Source organism: Ranitomeya variabilis, chromosome 2 (assembly GCF_051348905.1).
Source record: "Ranitomeya variabilis isolate aRanVar5 chromosome 2, aRanVar5.hap1, whole genome shotgun sequence".
Classification (NCBI taxonomy): domain Eukaryota; kingdom Metazoa; phylum Chordata; class Amphibia; order Anura; family Dendrobatidae; genus Ranitomeya; species Ranitomeya variabilis.
In genome coordinates this window covers 237780925-237802359 of record NC_135233.1, presented here as the reverse complement: position 1 = coordinate 237802359, position 21435 = coordinate 237780925, and the positions used below count along the sequence as shown (strand labels likewise).

Genomic DNA, 21435 nt, shown 5'->3' with positions numbered 1-21435 from the left:
GCCTCCAAACAAATGCACATCAGGATGCAGTGGACCCATGTGGTTAGGATGGCGGCAACACAGGTGCAGAATTACCGATGAGGCAACCACTCACAACCTACCAAACTAATGGAGGGGGTGGCTGCCTGGCATATGAGTGCACATAAAAGACTTGTATGTGGCGCTGTTCACACAATGAGAATGCACAGCATCCAGGTTAACAGGTTAACCAGGTTAACAGCCTAGTAGTGACACCCTTCTATTAGCTCAGTCGGGCTGCCCAGTGCTATCCAAATGCACCCCATGTGCATCCGTAATCCATAGGGGATATTTATTGACCAATAGAGTTATCAATATCATTTTATGTATAATTTACTGTATATTACTCCTGATTTGAACATAGATCACCCACTGATAAATTGCAGCAGTATTTCAGCCATAAGTATGTGAAGACATTCAAAGATCTGAATGGTGGGGCTGTGTGACCAGCAGCAGCAGACACATGGAAGGTGGGGCTAAGCTACTGAGCATGTGTGACCAACAGCAGCAGACACACGGGAAGTGGGGCTGATCTACTGAGCATGTGTGACCAGCGGCATCAGACACATGGAGTGGACGTTCTCACAAGGAATCAAACAAACACTAGGTGGCACCATAGTAATCATGTAACAGTATAGGCTATGTCTGATATTGTGGTCATTCCCATCATTGAATGTGACATGTGGTCCATGTACAAGAGTGACCCTGTGTCTAGAAGAAAGTAGGCATGTTTTTCTAACCTCATTAATTTATACAAAGGGGGTTGCTAACATTTTTCCTGCACTCTGACATTACCTTTTTTTCCAATAACTCCCATTTGTCCAACAGCTCCTTTATCACCTAAATTTTTTAAAAAATATATTAGTAAAAAAAAGTTAATCAGAAAATAGGTATTAAGCTTACCGTTAATTATGTTTCCAGGAGTCCATCCTGACAGCACTATGGAGGACGTCCTCCTCCCCCTTGCTGGGACAGGAAACACACGAGAGTTTAAAAGGTCCGGTCCAACCCCCATTCCTCAGTGTTGTAACAAGAACCGCCTCAAGGGAGATGCAAAAAATAATATTTAATAGTAAAGAACATAACCACATATATTATGAACATATTACATCATATGTTAGGAACATACTACGGACATGTCAGGCTCATGTTATCAAACATAGTTATATTAACAGGGAGGGAATTACCCGTGCTGTCAGGATGGACTCCTGGAAACATAATTAACGGTAAGCTTAATACCTATTTTCCAGGACGTCATCCTGACAGCACTATGGAGAGTACCAAAGCACCTCCTCAGGGTGGGATTACCGCTTGGAGAACTTTTCTCCCGAATGCAGTATGTTGACCGGACAAAACATCAAGTTTATAATGTTTGCAAAAGGTATTCGCACTAGCCCATGTAGCGGCCTTACAAATCTGCTCTAGAGAGGCGCCCGCCCTCTCGGCCCAAGAAGTAGCCATCCCTCTAGTGGAGTGCGCATGAAGACCTTTTGGAGGAGGGATGCCCTCCGACTGATAAGCCTCAGAGATCACAGAAGTGATCCAGCGAGCAATGGAGGCCTTAGAGGCCTTTTTTCCCTTATTTTTACCGGCGAACAAAATAAACAGGTTTGGGTCGATGCGCCATGGGTTGGTGGCTGACAGGTAGTCGATGACCGCCTGTCTGACATCCAAGGAATGCAGAGCTTCCTCTTTAGAATTGGAAGGGTTACAGCAAAAGGATGGAAGCACTATCACCTGATTCCTATTTTTTAGAGTACCCACTTTTGGAACAAATGAAGGATCTAGTTTGAGGACCACACTATCATCTCTAATTTGAAAGTACGGGTCCCGAGTGCACAGGGCTTGAATTTCCCCCACCCTCTTAGCCGTGGTGATCGCCACTAGGAATGCCGTTTTACGTGTCAGGGTTGAAATGGACATGTTATCTGCCGAGGCGTAATTATTTTTGCAGAGGAATCTCAGGACAAGGTTAAGGTCCCAAGGAGGAGATAATTGTCTGATAGTGGGACGCAACCTCTGGGTGGCTCTGATAAACCTAACTATCCAAGGGTGTGTTGCCAGGGGATAGTCTAGAAAGGAGCTAAGTGCTGAGATCTGCACCTTCAATGTACTCGGTCTAAGCCCTTTATCAAACCCAGCTTGCAGAAAATCCAGAATTCTGGGTAAGTCGGGAGTGCCTGCCGCAACCTCGGACCTGCCGCCCTCTAGACAGAAACGCCTCCAAATCTTCAGGTAGATTGCTGACGTGACTGGCTTCCTGCTAGCCTTGATAGTGGATATGACCTGGTCAGACAAGCCTCTTGCCTTCAAGATGTTCCTTTCAGGATCCAGGCTGAGAGATGTAGCTTCTCTGGGTCCGGATGGTACACTGGGCCCTGGTGGATTACATCTGGTCTGTGAGGGAGCTCCACTGGACTTTCTATCGCCAGGTCTACCAGCAGGGAGAACCAACTCCTTCTTGGCCAGTATGGAACTATCAACATCACTCGGGCCTGTTCTTCCTTGATTTTCCTGAGAACAGCCGGGATTAGAGCTAGAGGAGGGAAAGCATACGAGAGGAGCTCCGTCCACCTCTGGCTTAGACCATCTATCCCTTCCGTCAGATCTTGAAGGTTCAGCGAGAAGAACCTTGAGACCTTCGAGTTTCTCCTGTTTGCGAAGAGGTCTATACTGGGAGTGCCCCAACACCGGCACAGCTCCTGAAAGATGTCCTGGTTGAGTTCCCACTCTGTTGCAAACACTCTTCTTCTGCTCAGGTAATCCGCTACAACGTTCTGGGAGCCCTCTAGGTGGATTGCCGAGATGGAAAGGATCGACCTCTCTGCCCAGCGAAATATTCTCCCTGCCAGCTCTTGGAGAAGATGGTGTCTTGGGCCTCCTTGGTGTTTTAGGAAGGAGACAGTTGTCACGGTGTCGGACAATACTCTGACGTGACGATTCTCCAGAATGCAACGATTCCTTCTCAGGGCTTCCCAGACGGCATACAGCTCTCTGAAGTTGGATGAGTTGCGAGCGACGTCTGGAGGCCACCTTCCCTGGAGGATCCTTCCTTCTAAGTGAGCTACCCAGCCCCAGGCGCTGGCGTCTGTAGTAACTACTACGTAAGGGTCGGTAGTCCATAGAACTCCTGTTCTTAGCTTCTCCGGGTCTGTCCACCACAGGAGGGAACTTCGTACCGGATCTGGTAGATGTAAAGTATTGTCTAGAGAAGACTGACGACGGTCCCACTTGGAGAGGATTAGGCTCTGTAGAGATCTTGAGTGGAACTGTGCCCATCTTACGCATGGTATGCATGCCGTCATTAGGCCAAGCACTCTCATAGCCATCCTTATCGAGACTCTGCGTTCTAGTAGGAGTCTGATCTGAATCTGAATTGCCTCCAGCTTGGATTCGGGTAGTAAGGATATTCTGTTTGCAGAATCTAGACAGACACCCAGGAAGACCTTCTTGTGCTCCGGAATTAGGTCTGATTTTTGCCAGTTTATAATCCATCCCAAGTGCTCCAATACCGCGATGGTTCGGTTCCTGTGGTCCAACAGGATATCTGGTGTTCTTGCTATCAGGAGAAAGTCGTCGAGATACGGGACTATAACAATCCCCTGATTTCTTAGGAACGCTACAATCTCCGACACCAGTTTTGTAAATACACGAGGTGCTGAGGCAAGACCAAACGGCAGGCACTGAAACTGGTAGTGACAGGTCCCAGACGGCAGGACTACCGCGAACCTCAGAAGCCTCTGAGATAGATGGTGGACAGGGACCTGATAATAGGCACTCTTCAAATCGAGAGTGCACATTACCGCGTTCTGATCTACAGGTCCTTCTCAAAAAATTAGCATATAGTGTTAAATTTCATTATTTACCATAATGTAATGATTACAATTAAACTTTCATATATTATAGATTCATTATCCACCAACTGAAATTTGTCAGGTCTTTTATTGTTTTAATACTGATGATTTTGGCCTACAACTCCTGATAACCCAAAAAACCTGTCTCAATAAATTAGCATATTTCACCCGTCCAATCAAATAAAAGTGTTTTTTAATAACAAACAAAAAAACCATCAAATAATAATGTTCAGTTATGCACTCAATACTTTGTCGGGAATCCTTTGGCAGAAATGACTGCTTCAATGCGGCGTGGCATGGAGGCAATCAGCCTGTGACACTGCTGAGATGTTATGGAGGCCCAGGATGCTTCAATAGCGGCCTTAAGCTCATCCAGAGTGTTGGGTCTTGCGTGTCTCAACTTTCTCTTCACAATATCCCACAGATTCTCTATGGGGTTCAGGTCAGGAGAGTTGGCTGGCCAATTGAGCACAGTAATACCATGGTCAGTAAACCATTTACCAGTGGTTTTGGCACTGTGAGCAGGTGCCAGGTCGTGCTGAAAAATGAAATCTTCATCTCCATAAAGCATTTCAGCCGATGGAAGCATGAAGTGCTCCAAAATCTCCTGATAGCTAGCTGCATTGACCCTGCCCTTGATGAAACACAGTGGACCAACACCAGCAGCTGACATGGCACCCCACACCATCACTGACTGTGGGTACTTGACACTGGACTTCAGGCATTTTGGCATTTCCTTCTCCCCAGTCTTCCTCCAGACTCTGGCACCTTGATTTCCGAATGACATGCAAAATTTGCTTTCATCAGAAAAAAGTACTTGGGACCACTTAGCAACAGTCCAGTGCTGCTTCTCTGTAGCCCAGGTCAGGCGCTTCTGCCGCTGTTTATGGTTCAAAAGTGGCTTTACCTGGGGAATGCGGCACCTGTAGCCCATTTCCTGCACACGCCTTTCCACACCAGACTCAGTCCACTGCTTCCTCAGGTTCCCCAAGGTCTGGAATCGGTCCTTCTCCACAATCTTCCTCAGGGTCCGGTCACCTCTTCTCGTTGTACAGCGTTTTCTGCCACATTGTTTCCTTCCAACAGACTTACCATTGAGGTGCCTTGATACAGCACTCTGGGAACAGCCTATTTGTTGAGAAATTTCTTTCTGGGTCCTACCCTCTTGCTTGAGGGTGTAAATGATGGCCTTCTTGACATCTGTCAGGTCGCTAGTCTTACCCATGATGGGGGTTTTGAGTAATGAACCAGGCAGGGAGTTTTTAAAAGCCTCAGGTATCTTTTGCATGTGTTTAGAGTTAATTAGTTGATTCAGAAGATTAGGGTAATAGGTCATTTAGAGAACCCTTTCTTGATATGCTAATTTATTGAGACAGGTTTTTTGGGTTATCAGGAGTTGTAGGCCAAAATCATCAGTATTAAAACAATAAAAGACCTGACAAATTTCAGTTGGTGGATAATGAATCTATAATATATGAAAGTTTAATTGTAATCATTACATTATGGTAAATAATGAAATTTAACACTATATGCTAATTTTTTGAGAAGGACCTGTATAAGGAGGATTGCAGAACGGATGGACTCCATACGAAACCTCTTGTACCTGACCCAGGCATTTAGAGGTTTCAGGTTTACGATTGTGCGTGAGTCGCCGGACGGTTTTGTTATGGAGAACAGGGAAGAGTAGTGTCCCTGGCCTAGCTCTAGCGGTGGTACTGGAATTATGACTCTTGAGGACAGCATGTCCATTAAGTCTTCTAGCATGGGAGAGTCCTGCATAACCACCGTGGGTACGATATACCTGTCTGGAGGTGGGGAGTAGAACTCTATGCTGTAGCCCTCTGATACAGTGCGGAGAACCCATTGATTCTGCGTGACTCTGCTCCAGTTTACCGCGAAATGGCGAAGCCTTCCCCCTATAAGAGTGGCGTCATTGTGATTTGGACTTAGAGGAGGGGCTGAAGAAGAAGCTCCTGTTCTTACTGCCGTGACCGCGGGAACCCCTATTAAAGCCTCTATTGGACCTTCCCCCTCGGAAGTCGGACCTGTAGTCGGACTGTCTCCTAATAGTCCATGAGCCGGGCCAGATATCGGTACCACCCGGAGTGACTAATTTTCTTTGGTATTTTTAGGTAGATGCATGTCTGTAGTTTATTTTTTGATATGATAGCCCTTACATATACGTAGCTTATTAACCCCTTCAGCCCTAGGCCTATTTGTACCCAAGTGCCTAAGCCAATCTGACCTGTGCCACTTCATGGGCTAATAACTTTGGAACGCTTTCACCTATCCAAGCCATTCTGAGATTGTTTTCTCGTGACATATTGTACTTCACGTCAGTGCTAAATGGGAGTCAATATATTTTACCTTTCTATATAAAAAAATGCTAAATATTCGGAAATTTTGGAAAAATCGGCAATTTTTTAACTTTGAAATTCTCTGCTTTTTACAAAAATACTGATACCCCCCATAATAGTTATTAATTTACACTCCCCACATGTTTACTTCATATTGGCATCATTTTGAAAATGAAACCTTATTGTTTTACGACGTAATAGGGCTTATAGTTTTATGCGCAATTTTTCACATTTACAGCAAAACCCACTTTTCAAAGGACCAAGTCACTTCTGAAGTCACTTTAAGGGGCTTACATAACAGAAACCACCCATAAATTACCCCATTTTGCAAACTACACCCCTCAAGCTGTTCAAAACTCATTTTTAAAAACTGTTAACCCTTTAGGTGTTCCACAGGAATTTTAGCAGAATGAAGGCGAAATTTCAAAATTTCATTTTTTTTCCAGATATTACATTGTAATCCAATTTTACCTGCAACCTAGCAAGGGTTAACGGCAAACCCAAACTTGGTTACCCTAATTCTGCAGTTTATAGAAACACCCCACATGTACTCGTAAACTAAAGTATGGGCACACAGCACAGCTCAACACGGAAGGAGCGCTATGTGGTTTTTGGGTGGCGGATTCACTGGAAGAAATCTAGGGGGCCATGTCACATTTGAAGGCTGCCTGAGGTACACCCACAGTGGAAACCCCAAAAAGTGACCCTATTTTGGAAACTACACCCCCAAGGAATCTTTTAGGGGGTATAGTGACCACTTTGACCCAACCAGTGTTTCACAGTAGTTGGAAACACTTGGTTGAGAAAATGGAAAAAGTGCATTTTTTACATGAAGGTGTCATTTTAGGCTCATTTTTTTATTTTTAAGAGGTGTACCAGCAAAAAATGCACCCCACTATTTGTTCACCAATCTCTCCCGAACACAACAACACCCGATATGTTGTCGTACACTGCAGTATTGGGGAACGGCAGGCCTCGGAAGGGAAGGAGCGCCAAATGACTTTTGGAGTGCAAATTTTACTGGAAGAAATCTAGGGGGCTATGTCACATTTGAAGACACCCTGAGGTGCCCCAACACACGCACACACACTGACACATACACGTTCTGTGCTGAACAGGACTCTCCGGTCTTCTCTGCAGAGCTCCTATCTCCCTCTGCTTGCATGGAAAAACTTCCTTCCATGGCTAGAAGAAAACCATGCAAGGGACCTTCACCATCTGGATGAAACACTGAAGAACATCACAAACTTTCGCATCAGTGTGTCGCAGGGATCCTTCGAAAAGCTCTTGGATAATGAATCTTGCACACTTACCCTGAAGCTCTTTCAAGTTTATCTTGAGACCCTCAGAAATGAACAACTCTCAGCATTCTGGATGTCATACTTGGACATGGTCGAGACCATGCTGGCCCTGGTTCGAGCTTCAAGAGAAGGCAACTGGATGCTTCACCTAGGAGCAATCCGACAGATGATACCATGGTGTTTTGCCTATGACAAGGTCAACTATGCCCGATACCTAACCTATTACTATGCCACAATGTCTCGGCTGCCCATAGAACACCCAGAGGTCCATGAATACTTCATGCAAGGTGGCTTTTCGGTCCAGATCGGTAGCAAGAATCCTTTTGGACGAATTCCTGTGGACCAGACCATTGAAGAGACAATCAACAAAGACACCCAGACACCAGGGGGCACAAAAGGCTTCAGCCTCAAAGTTGGAGCTGTTTCCAGGTTCTACCTGACATCAGAGTACCGCAGTATGTACTTGAGGCAGCTGAGGGCCCTGGTAGGCCAACAATATACTGACTTCAGCCATTCAGACCTACAGGTGTCTAGGATTAGAAGAGATGAAGCCGATGTCCAATCTTTCGTTCAACTGCTGGAGACAGGTTGGGTGAACCCCTTCAACAAAGAGCATAATGGTGAACTTATCAGTTTGTCAACAGCGACTGTAGCACCACCAGATGTAGCCAAAGACCTTCAAGGGGCATACAGTATAGGAGAGGATGCATATCAAACATTCAAGGATGAGCGTTTGGGTACCGATAAGCCAACTACATTGTTTCATGACAAGATGACGAAGAACAAACTTAAAACGTTCTCTAACATCCAAATGAAGACACGCAGACAAGATCTTGGCAAGGAGGTAATTTTGAAGGCTGACAGAAACCTATTTGGCCAGATGATACTTGTAGCTGAGAACAGAAAGCTACAAATGAGTGATGTCTTGACTCATCCCCTGGGTCCATTGCCATGGGCACTTGCCAATGGTGATGGGTCTATCCGCAAGACCAACAAGGCTGCCCTCGCAAGGGAGTTGGAGAGGAATGCTCGTCCTGCAGAAGTGATCCCCGAGCCCTCTGCAACCATCATTGATGGGATGAGCCTGGTTCAGAAACTGAAGGGAAACAATGCAACATTTGGCCAGCTAGCAGGCACAGCAATGAGTCGCGCTATCCATGAGGGTGCTAAGAGCAAGCGCATTGATATTGTCTTTGACGTCTACAAGGAGACATCCATCAAAGATACAGAAAGAGTCAACAGATATGAAGGCACAGGGATCCATTTCAAGAACATTCAACATGGGCACAACATCCAGCAGTGGAAAAAGCTTCTAAGTAGTTCCTCCAACAAGGCAAGTCTCATAAAGTTTCTGGTAGAAGAATGGAAGGCGAAACACCACAGGGAGAAGCTTGAGGAGAAGGAGCTGTATGTCACATGTGAGCAGCTCTGCTTTAAGATCACCAAAGAACAGTGGGAAGAGGCTGCTGACCTTAAGTCAAATCAAGAAGAAGCAGACACACGCCTCCTTCTCCATGCTCTTCATGCAGCAGAATCTGGTTACAAGTCGGTCATCATCACTTCGGAGGATACTGATGTCATGGTCCTGTGTCTGGGCATGTGCCACAAAATCCCATCCCACCTGTTCCAGAAATGCGGTACACAGAACCGGACAAGATTCCTGGATATCACCACTCTGAGCCGAACATTGGGAGGCAGCGTATGTGATTCATTGATTGGTATGCATGCATTTACAGGCTGTGACACCGTCAGTGCATTCGCTGGCCGTGGGAAGATGACGACACTCAAGCAGTTGAAGATGAACAAGACATACCAGGATGCCTTTCAGGAAGTTGGTCGTTCATGGGAAGTGTCTACCGAACTTTTTGAGAAGTTACAGGAAATCACCTGCCACATGTACCTGCCAACTACCCAAACAACTGAGGTAAACAGGCTCCGTTATCAGCTGTTCTGTGCCAGACGTGGAGTGGTAGAGTCAAGTCAACTCCCTCCTTGCCAGGACTGCCTTTTCATGCATGCACTGCGTGCAAACTACCAGGCTGCGATCTGGAGGAGAAGTCTGCAGAGCCAGCCATGGGTTGCAAACCCAACAGACTGCGGTTGGATGATAGATAACGACGGAAAGCTTGTTGTCAAGTGGATGCAAGGGGCACCAGCACCAGAAGCTATTATACAGCTACTGTCCTGCAAGTGTGTGCGGTCATGTGAACTTCCTCAGTGTACTTGCCTCAGCAATGGCCTGAAGTGCACAGACATGTGCAGATTACAGACATGCCAGAACAAGGGTACTGAAGACGAGCCAGTAGAACAACAGTCAGATTCAGAGTCCGATGTTGAAGATATTATGGAGTAACATATATATATATATATATATATATATATATATATATATATATATATATATATATATATATATATGCACATGACATGTTCAGTGTGTATTTACATAACTTGGATTAAATTTTGTTACAAATACTACATCTAGTCACTCCGGGTGGTACCGATATCGTCATATTTGGTTCTTGGCTCATGCTAAAATTCCTGTGGAACACCTAAAGGGTTAACAGTTTTTAAAAATGAGTTTTGAACAGCTTGAGGGGTGTAGTTTGCAAAATGGGGTAATTTATGGGTGGTTTCTGTTATGTAAGCCCCTTAAAGTGACTTCAGAAGTGACTTGGTCCTTTGAAAAGTGGGTTTTGCTGTAAATGTGAAAAATTGCGCATAAAACTATAAGCCCTATTACGTCGTAAAACAATAAGGTTTCATTTTCAAAATGATGCCAATATGAAGTAAACATGTGGGGAGTGTAAATTAATAACTATTATGGGGGGTATCAGTATTTTTGTAAAAAGCAGAGAATTTCAAAGTTAAAAAATTGCCGATTTTTCCAAAATTTCCGAATATTTAGCATTTTTTTATATAGAACGGTAAAATATATTGACTCCCATTTAGCACTGACGTGAAGTACAATATGTCACGAGAAAACAATCTCAGAATGGCTTGGATAGGTGAAAGCGTTCCAAAGTTATTAGCCCATGAAGTGGCACAGGTCAGATTGGCTTAGGCACTTGGGTACAAATAGGCCTAGGGCTGAAGGGGTTAATAAGCTACGTATATGTAAGGGCTATCATATCAAAAAATAAACTACAGACATGCATCTACCTAAAAATACCAAAGAGAATTAGTCACTCCGCTTGGTACCGATATCGTCAAATTTGGTTCTTGGCTCATGGACTATAAAGGGAAACCCTCTCCGAAAGGACTGAGGCCTTTTAGGCTTGTCCTCTGGGAACCCTTTTTTCTTGTCTGAAGCCGACTCTAATATAGTGTCGAGGGAAGGACCAAACACCCTTGCACCTGAGAAGGGGATTGAACACAATTTTGTCTTGGACGCATTATCACCCGACCAAGACCTTAGCCAGACTGCCCTTCTAGCCGCATTAGACAATGAACCGTTTCTGGCTGAAAATCTTACAGACTCAGCCGTCATGTCAGATAGAAAGGCAGTAGCCGATCTCATTATTGGGAGAGAGTTTAGGATCTCTGATCTTGGGGTCTTATTAGAGAGGTGCTCCTCTAATTGACCCATCCAGAGGTGCATAGACCTGGCAACCGAGGTAGCTGCGATGTTGGTCTTAATTAGAGCCGCAGAAGACTCCCAGGCTCTTTTTAGCAATATATCCGCCTTTCTGTCCATCGGATCGCGCAAGCTTGATGAGTCCTCGAAAGGGATAGCAGTCTTTTTTGCGACCTTCGCCACCGGGACATCCACCTTGGGTATCTCGTCCCAAAGTTTCACGTCATCCGGCTCAAAGGGTAGGCGTGCCTTAAATTCTTTAGACAGAGTCAGCCGACGTTCTGCCTCCTTCCATTCTTCAAGCACCATAGCCTTGATATGTTCACTAACTGGGAAGACGGTCTGCTGACGCGACATAAGTCCCCCAAACATCAGGTCCTGCCTGGACTGCGGCTTAGATGCCTCCTCCACTTGCATGGTGCACCTTACAGCCTGCACCAGCTCGTTTGTGTCCTCCGCCTGGAAAAGGTACTTCCTTTGATGGTCCTGGCTTCCAGATGGAAGCTCGCCCTCTTCCTCAGAGATAGGCTCTTCAGAATCGGACCTGTCGTCCGAACTATAATCCACCTCCCGTCTGGCCCTTTTCCTGCTGGGCATAGGGCTGGACTTTTCCGTCAAGGTGGCCAGAGATGCTTGGACCTCTTCTCTTATTAAGGACCTCATCTCGGACAATAGGGAGGGCTGCTCGTCTCTCATAACCTTAGATGTGCAGTCTGCACATAAGGTTTTGCCATGAGTGTCCGGAAGCTTTGTACTGCATATCGGACATCTACTGGACTTTGCTGAAGCCTTCCCAGATTTCTTAGCTTGACCAGGGGGGACCGCTGAAGTTCCCTTATCCTTAAACAATATAAGATAGGGAAGATAACAGGGAGGCTCTCACTACCAGGGTGCAGGGGGAGTTTGCGCTCTGCGCACTTACCCCATCCTCAGGTGGCATGCTTTCCATAGCTCCGGAGTACTGGTGCTCTCTGCGGCTTGTCGGCGTCTGGGCGCTGTAGTTCCTGAGCTGTTGGCTGGAGCGCACGCCTCCCCTGTATTCTCCGGCGTTACCGGAAGTGCCGGCAACGAATGGCGCAAACCGGAAGTGACGCGGTCCCCGGAACTTCCGTTGGAAGAGTCAGAGCCCGGCGTTCACGCCGCATGGAGGCTGCTGACCTCGGGGACCGCGTCCGCAGCCGAGAGCCCCCCCACCGGGAGGAGCGGCCGCTGGTCTTTGGGACCGAGGGACCCCCCTCTGGAGGGTTTCGGCCCTGAGCCTCTTGACAGGGGGAAGGATCTGGCCGAGCCGCACGATCCCCCTGAGCTCCGGTAAGCAGCGCAGCTTTCTCTCATGTGTCCCTTGCAGGGACAGGAAAAACACTGAGGAATGGGGGTGGGACCGGACCTTTTAAACTCTCGTGTGTTTCCTGTCCCAGCAAGGGGGAGGAGGACGTCCTCCATAGTGCTGTCAGGATGATGTCCTGGAAATTTTTATATATTGTTTTGTGGTTTAGAAACCTCAATCACTAATTTATACGGTGTAAGACCCGCATTCTTTTGGTCTGAAGAGACATAAGTACAAGACTGCACCTATCAGAAATGTATCTCCAGTTAAATGTATGGAGCGCCCCCACTGCCGCAGGGCCGAGGGGTACCCGGTACCGGGCCTCTCTGTCTCGGTTCTGGGATTGTCACGGTGGCTAGACCCGGTCCGTGACCCTGCTGAGGGGCGTCCAGTGAAAGTTGAGAATGATGTGGTGTGGTGCAGGTCGCGGTGAATAACGAGGACACCAGGTTGCAGTCTCTTTGCCTCTTTACTGAAGGCTTCAGGATCCTCAATCCGGAGTACGGTTAGTAGGGCTGTCTGAGACCGGCCGGTCCGATGGCACCTCCAGAGTTCCCTTTGCAGGTGGAAATCTGTGCCTACCTTCTAGCGCTTGTGTGTTGTAGTCCTTCCCTGCCTAGCACCATGGGATAGTCCTCACAACTGTTGTGTCTGTTTCTGAAGTTCCCTCACAACTGATTCTGATGTTCTTCTCCGTCCCCCAGATGATATGGCTAGGACGCACCCGTATGGCGGGTAGGCCTGGCGTTCTTCCGGGACCCTAGAGTCGCCCCTCTCCAACTGTTGCCCCCTATGTCTGCTTAGGTGATTTGGGTGAGACAGCCCGCCTATAACTGACTGTCCTGCCGTAGGTTTGAAGTAAGGCCTGGAGCTCAATACTTCCTCGGCGTTTCCGGCCGCCGGCTACGCGCCTCAGTAGGATGTTGCCTCGGTCTTACAGCACGACTCCTACTGGCGTTTTCTCCTTGTTGCGTTGATCTCGTTTCTCACTCTTCACAATAAACCTCGCTTCTTGTCCTTTCTTGGGGTACCGCCGCAATGAAGTGCAGGCGCGGTCCCGTAACGTTCTCTCTGTTCGCTAGGCCTCTGTCAGGATCCCACCCCTGACAGGGACCCCCCTGAATCTTCCCCTGCAACACCCTCTGCCACAGGATGTTGCCTGGTTCCAACCCAGTCAGCTTTCTGTCTAACTTCCTATCTAACCCCCAGTTTTACCAGATTGTGAGGAGTGGCCTAATACATAGCACCCTTAGCTCCCCCTGGAGGCCAGACTGTGAAGTGTATTGGTGTCTGTGATACCTGGTCAGGTGAACTCCTTCAGTGCCATCAGACGTACCAACACTCCCCTTAGTGGCGGAGCATCAGCACTGCAACGACCAGGACTCTGGGGCGCTGCATGTATCTCCTAGAAAGTATAATAGGGCTCTGTCAGTGGTCACCTGGCATCTCTAAAATGGCTAACACGGACAGGCTTAGTGCAGGCTGCTTAGCTTATTAGATCCCAGGGTTTACTTGGGCCTTCATCTTTTAAATGTATGGCACTATGATCAGCTTGTCCTAGTGGAGAGAAATGAGGACATGCTGCACAAATGCCAATGATGATTATGGGTGAAATTCTGCAGAGGTGAAGCGAAGGTGGAAGAACTTGTGCTAGAGGTCTGGGCTGGATGTAGAAGAAAAGGGAAAGAGAAAGTCTTGAATAAGGGGATTCATAACCTGTGAGTCACTGAATGTAAATCTTTTTGCCTAACAGTGTGTTGTAACACTACTGAAATCACTGCATGGCAATTAGTTTATATGACTATCAGAGTAGGAATAAGCACCAAGTAAGGAACCTGTTGGTGAAAGCTGAAGAACAACCCTGGAGAATATCAGTATCAATACACATTGCTGGAAATTGAGAATTTATTAAAAAAAAGTCTGTATTAAAAGTCTCACCTTCCTTTCCAGTTAGTCCTTTGTCCCCTGTATTCCCTGGAGATCCCAGATCGCCTTAATTGAGAAAAAAATTATAATGCAAATAAATATAATGGGTGGAGTGTCTTCCAAACAAATTGTCCAAATGTGTGCAGACAATAACTTGAATGTTCCAAAAACGCAGTAAAGCCGCACCCTATAATTATATAGTCTCTATGGACATCGGGGCGCACGTCCTCACCAGGGGGTCCATCCCAGATAGAACATCCAAATCCAAACTGAAGAAAAGGACAGCGCCACACAGCTTGACAAAGGTCTTCGGACCGAAACGTTGCCGCAGGAGGCAGAATAAATATGTGAGCTGCTTTTCACTATCCGGTGTGGCGCTGTCCTTTTCTTCAGTTTGGATTTGAATAACTTGAATGTGTCTATGTTCAGGGTTGTTTTTTTGTGACCAATCCATTGGTGTCTTACAAGGGCGTCCTCGTAGGAGACTATGGATCAGAGGGGCTTAAAGGTTACCCTCAAAGAATTTTATACAGATAGTAGTAGCCAGATACTTTTATCTGGGGATTGAGTTAGATCTTTACATGGAAGCACAGATCATAGTTTGTTGTACCTGAAGAAGAGGTCGGATCGTCCTTGAAATGCGTTGTATGCTATTATAGGAATATAAATATTTTAATGTTATTGGAGAAGGAACCTGTGTTTTGTTTTTTTTAGTAACAGTGCCAATTAATAACCTCACTTTTCTCTTAGTGTATTGGAAACCTATACAAAATCTCCTTATGTCTGGATCCCTAGATGGTGCTTGCAGAATGGAACAGCAGCCACATTAATTCTACATGCCATACTACAGACCTGTGCCTGGATTAGCATAACCACTGCTGGTGAGCATAACCATTGCTACCTTTAACTTTTCATGGTAATATTGAGTAATTGCATTATGGAGTGCAGCTTATTAGTATATTCCAGATAGATATGAGCAGATCATAGAACTTCTAGGATCTTTGTGGCTTATAAGGGCAAAGGGTTAACTTAATGGTAATATTCCTGGTGGTCTAGTGTAGTTAACTGGTATGGAAAATAAAAGTCATATTAATAACAGCCTCTAGGGTACATGTAGAAATCATGGAAAACTTATGGTTTCTGGGTTGTTCAGTTGTTCATTTGCATGACTTACCTTTATGTCCCTGCAGTCCTGGAGGGCCCTGAAGTCCGGGACATCCAGGGTTTCCAGGGTCTCCCCTTAAAATGGCCATGTTATCTGATTCCCTGAATTCTGTTAGTTTCACATCTGTGGAGAAACAGAAAGCAAGACTTATCAAATTGCTCACATTTCGTTTTTGGGTGATCGCTAACGGACAGCGTTGCACGGCGAAAATGTCGCAATTAACGCCGTGCAACGGGTCCGTTAGCGCACCCATTGACAGCAATGTTCTTTTCGCCTGCAGCGCATCGCTAGCGCGTGCCTTTTTCGGCTCGCGCTAGCGATGTGCCGTTCTTTTGTAGCGCGCCTCGGACGCTGCTTGCAGCGTCCGCGGCGCGCCCGAGGTCCGTTCCCCGCTCTCGCAGATCGGGGATCTGCGAGAGCGGGGACGTTAACGCAAACCCCAAACGCGACCCCTAAAAATACATTGCGTTAGCGCAATCCGCTAGCGCTAGCGCTAAACGGATTGCCCTAACGCAATGTGAACCTAGCCTAATCCTTAAAAGGGTTGTCTTATGTAGAAACCCATTGGGAAGACTCATTTAAAGAATTCTGAACTAGAAGAATAGAAGGGAGTTCCCACATTTAAAACACTTTTAATCACCTATTTGTGGTTAAAAAAATGTTTATCACAATGAAGAACCTAGACATATCCTTGATTTGAAAAAGAACCTTGTAATTCTTCATTTTCCATGTCCTGTTTATAAGAGAAGTTAGTTTTATAGTTTTAAGGTTGAAGGTAGATCTAAGTTCATCAGGTTCAACCTATAGCCTAACAGTTTAAGCCACAATTCATTTGGCACTGTGTAGACCGAGATGTGGAGACTAAGGTATTCATAAAGTATTTTATTGATTAAAATGTTGATTAAAATTAATTGTGGGAAAATCCCTTTAAAGGGAATCTGTCACCCCCATGTAGGTGCCTAAGCTACATAAAATAGTCATAGCAGTATCCTCATATATTGTTTTTCAGAAATCCTCTTTTAATAATTTATGTTAATCTGGTCATCCAGGCACCGTCACCTACGCAGAATAAACAAGAAGCCAATGCTCAAAGAAGGGTGGATTATCGCAAGTGCAGGGACAACCACTACATGTCAGAGGTCCCTGTGACGCTGATGGAAGGCACACACATGAAGACCAGAGGCCAAATTCCCTTCCAGGCACCGCACGCCCGGAGCCTAAAAGACCGAATTAACAAAAAAGGATTAATAGAGGATTTCTGAAAAAAAGACCACAGACATGAGGCATACAGATATGACTTTTTTAAAGTATTTTAGTACCTGTATGCCCATAGTAATAGCATAGGTACGTCCAAGGAGGTGACAGATTCCTTTTTACGATTGGCAGCTACTGCTCTGAAGGGGTAGCAGAGCAGTCAAGAAAGGAGCGTACGGAAGTCATCTAGAGAGCTGTTAGGTTGTGATAGACAGACCAGAACACTAGAACCAGGTAAGTAACAGGACACTGCTTGTTAGGGTCAATACTTGAAAAGATATAGTAAAGGTACCTTCACACGAAACGACTTTGTAACTATACGTTGCAGCGTCTTGGATAGCGATATCGTTTAGTTTGACAGGCAGCAGCGATCAGGATCCTGCTGTGATGTCGCTGGTCGCTGAATAAAGTTCAGAACTTTATTTGGTCGTCCGATCGCCGTGTATCGTTGTGTTTGACAGCAAAAGCAACGATACCAGCGATATTTTACACTGGTAACCAGGGGCCGCGCTTAGTAACCCGATGTTTACCCTGGTTACCAGTGTAAAATGTAAAAAAAACAAACAGTACATACTTACATGCGTCCCCCGCCGTCCGCTTCCTGCACTGACTGAGCGCCGCAAAGTGAAGGTGAAAGCACAGCGGTGATGTCACCGCTGTGCCCTGCTACTGCCGGCGCTCAGTCAGTGCAGGAAGCGGACGCCGGGGGACGCGAGTGTAAGTATGTACTGTTTGGTTTTTTTACATTTTACGCTGGTAACCAGGGTAAACATCGGGTTACTAAGCGCGGCCCTGCGCTTAGCAACCCAATGTTTACCCTGGTTACCCGGGGACCTCGGCATCGTTGGTCGCTGGAGAGCGGTCTGTGTGACAGCTCTCCAGCGATCAAACAGCGACGCTGCAGCGATCGGCATCATTGTCGCTATCGCTGCAGCGTCGTTTCGTGTGAAGGTACCTTAAAGCTTGGAGGATTCATTATGTCAAGATCACCCGATGAACTAAGGGGTATGACTGTCCTTGTGAGCCCACCTTCTCTGCTCCAAGTGGGACAGGTGATCTGTTGATTGAAGTAAGATTGTGAGGTCTCAGAACATACTGAAGAGGAATCTGGAGTTTGTTAACCAGATTTTTAAAAAGATTTTTCAATGCATTAGCCATGCGTATCTGACAAAGGAGGGAAAAAAAGTGGTCATAGGTCAAAAAGGCTCACCTTGAAGAATTGTACTGTGGGCATAACTCCAATGAAAGCGTAATATATATATAATACACTTTCATTGGAGTTATGCCCACAGCATGACCACAGCACAAGTGCTAAACAGCAGCACGGTGGCTCAGTGATTAGCACTGGGATCCTTGGTTCGAATCTCACCAAGGACAACATCTGCAAGGAGTTTCTGTGTTTCCCCGTGTTTGCGTGGGTTTCCTCCAGGTCTCTGGATTCCTCCCACACTCCAAAGACATACTGATAGTGAATCTAGGTTGTGAGCCCCAATGGGGACCAATAATGGGGACAGTGCCAAAATATCTGTAAAGTGCTGTGGAATTAATGGCAGTAAATAAGTGAGTAAAATAAATAAATATATGGTGACTGTCACCAAAAGAAAGGATACCACAAATGTTAAAATTACGTTAGGTGAGTCCACTGATATCATTGGCACTCTTATGAATATGGGGATTTCCGACTCTCGCTCGGCATTTATGTGTGAAGCATAATAAAACATTCAATATTTCTGTAACCCCGTTGGAGCAAATACCTGTGAATTGTACTAATAGAGTCCAAAAGTTAAACTGGAAAGAATCATATTGGATCTTCCGTCTGGGTACATTATACCCAGATGGATTAAATGATGTTATAGAAGGTATATGATGTACAAAGCAAATAAATTGACAGGTACAATATTGCATATTAGTTTTTTTAGTTTTGTTATGAATGAAATTTCGAAAATTTGTTTTTGGCATTTGGAAACAGTCCAAATATGAAAAAAGGAAGTGTTTTGTTTTTTTTTGTTATAATGTATATGTTTGTAGGATTTTACATTTTACTATGAAATCACACTTTAGTATGTTTAATAACATTTTAGAATACATTTTATATATAGTATAATTATATTTATAGTGTTTTTAGAAAAGAAAAAATCATTTTAGTGAAGAATTTGAGGGTAATTTTTTTTTTTTTTTTTTTTAAGTGTGGAATTTTTTAACACTTTTTTCCTTGTGTGGGAAAAAAAGAAAAGGAAAAAAAACTTGTGTATAAAATTTGGTATATGAATTTTGTTAGATTCCTCAGAGTGCAAAATCCTGCATATCTGAGTATCTGGGTGTGTCTGACGAATAGATCTGTCAGCCCCCACCCAAATTGACATGCAGGGATATCTGCTATAAAATGTGTTCAGATAGATCTGTTTATATGCATGACATTATACCTGAGGAAGACTCCAAGAAGTCGAAACCGGTTGCATTTTAGTTTGAAATAAAAATCATCCTTGAATCAGAATATCGAGTTCCATCATGATCCTTCAGGAGCGCATATTGCTGGGAAAAACATTCACAAAGTGTTATTGCCTATGAAAGCACTGCTCAGTGCGCTCATCAGTTCCCAGATCTTTGCCGCAAACTGAGTGGAAAGAGGAATGGAGTGATCCATGGATTGGATCTATACACAGTATATCAAGACACCAAAAAGGTGAGTGGATTCACACGGAGTACACACCTTTGGAAACTAACTACTACACTCAGAAGTCTGCGCTTCCCATTTCTCTCCCTATAATCCCCTCTTGTTTTATATATGCCCGACAGATGATGTCAGAGAATGAAGGCTCTGACAAGTCTGATTTTGCACTGCCAATCCTTTTGTTCAATGTGCAATAACTCGCCAGAGATGCCTCTCATAGTGATCACAGGTACATTCCTGTGTCTGGAGGAGTCAGGAGAGAAAGTCTAGCTATCCGCTGAATGACAGTTGTCTATATTGTGTATGGGGGGATTAAGAATGTGAATGTCACGTACCTGGACAGGTGTCATCTGCCCGACTGCAGATAAAGGTTGTGCTGAGCAGGAGAACCAGTATGTTCTGCAGTGAGAGGATCATGGCTTCTTCTCTGACTTCTGCTTTTACCTTCTGCCACAGGAGAGTTTATACAGTAAATGTAGCAAGTGCAATCTTTGACCCCATAAACCAAAAAAACAAAAAATGGGCGTTTAGTTATAGAGAAACTAAGGTAAGTAGGTCAATGAACATTATTGATCTGTAGGGAGATAACCAAGCAGTGGAACCCAACGCCCTGTTTCTGGTGACACCTCAACAATTCCCAATATAATACCCCAGTCTTAGAAGATAACTTACAGAAGCACTCCTCCTCCCTTCAAAGTTTTTATCCACTTAATATATTACAATCATCATATAGCACTGTGTACTTACAATTGCTCATGTTGCCTTTCTACCGAGTTAATTCTTCTATTTTCTCAGCTGTACGAAGACACATGAAGTCTCTTCTCCCTGCATTCATCATTCCCCTCTTCAACTCCTAGCCCAGCTGCTCCCTTCTTCCCCTGTCAGGGACTGTTGTAGTGACAAAAAGAGAAGAAAAAGGTTGGACTAAAGAGAAGGCCTGCACAACCACATAAGGTAGAAGAGTAATAACAAACCTTTATTTAACACCATAGAAAATATGTAAAAACAATTAAAAAACAAGCATATATACAAAGCACATCCCCATTCCTGGATAATGTAAATGCCAATTATCAATTTATCATGTGTGCCAGGTCACTCCATAGGGATTAAGCCCACATAACACCATAATATCATATATAAGATGGAAGGAATAACAATAGTAACATCTATCCCTCATAAGGTCAACTTGCAAGACAGTCCTGCCCCAGACCACAATTAATTACACCTATGTATTGTCATCATACAACCTGGTAAGTAATCCAGAAGGTATCTAGGAGTGGCGGTAATGTACCGTTATATGTTGTCAGGACGGTCAGAAGATGTAAAGTCCAAAATGCATAAGGCCCATATAGTAAGGCAGATATAGGGAGGGAGAGGAGAAAAAGGCTACTAGGCCCGGGAGCAAAAAACGGCATAAACGCCATAAAGGACCATAATAAGGCCAGAATGGGGTGTGGGGGAAAAAGCCCCACGCGTATCGCTGCCGCAGCAGCTTCGTCAGGGGAAGTGTGCTAATGGTAGAAAAACAAGGTTTAAATATAGACATTAATCAAGTGAAAGACCTACCGCTGTGCTGCAGTAAGGATAACGGGGCGTGCACGTCAGAAGAGGCGCCGGCTGCATTGAGTGTAAACCCGGCGGAAGTCTATGAGATCTCCATGGAGATGATCAGCGCGTGCGCATCTACGACTCTTGTCGTGAGTCATATTGCACATGCGCAGACAGGGGAAAGAGAACGGAGGAATGTACCAAGAGAGGACACCATTAGATGCAGTGGCAGTAGTAGGAAAGGAGCGCAATATAGTATATAGCAGATTTGAGAAAGGCACATAAGTAAATGACAGCAAAAGCTGACTATCAATGAGACACCTGAGAAAAATGGAGTGTGGTTACTGCATGTACAAATGATGCATTGATTCTAAACATATATACAGCAATCCATAGGCCTCTCTATATATATATAATTGGACAATAGAGTTATATAC

At 45.1% G+C, this 21435-nt stretch overlaps 1 protein-coding gene across 4 annotated transcripts in view; it reads right to left on the bottom strand.

Moving 5' to 3' along the window:
* LOC143805198 (ficolin-1-B-like) overlaps positions 1-20333 on the bottom strand; it is a 160049-nt gene extending 139716 nt beyond the window's left edge. Inside the window, exons 1-5 of one of the 4 annotated variants that reach the window (XM_077284180.1) lie at positions 20198-20333; positions 19786-19939; positions 15535-15648; positions 14373-14426; positions 814-858 (exon numbers count right to left, since the gene is read on the bottom strand). In XM_077284180.1, coding sequence (XP_077140295.1) covers positions 814-858; positions 14373-14426; positions 15535-15648; positions 19786-19867 — 295 coding nt within the window. In that variant the 5' untranslated portion in view covers positions 19868-19939; positions 20198-20333. The remainder of the gene's footprint in view (positions 1-813; positions 859-14372; positions 14427-15534; positions 15649-19785; positions 19940-20197) is intronic. The other 3 variants (XM_077284178.1, XM_077284177.1, XM_077284179.1) reach the window with 3 other exon arrangements.
* Positions 20334-21435: the final 1102 nt, after the last annotated feature.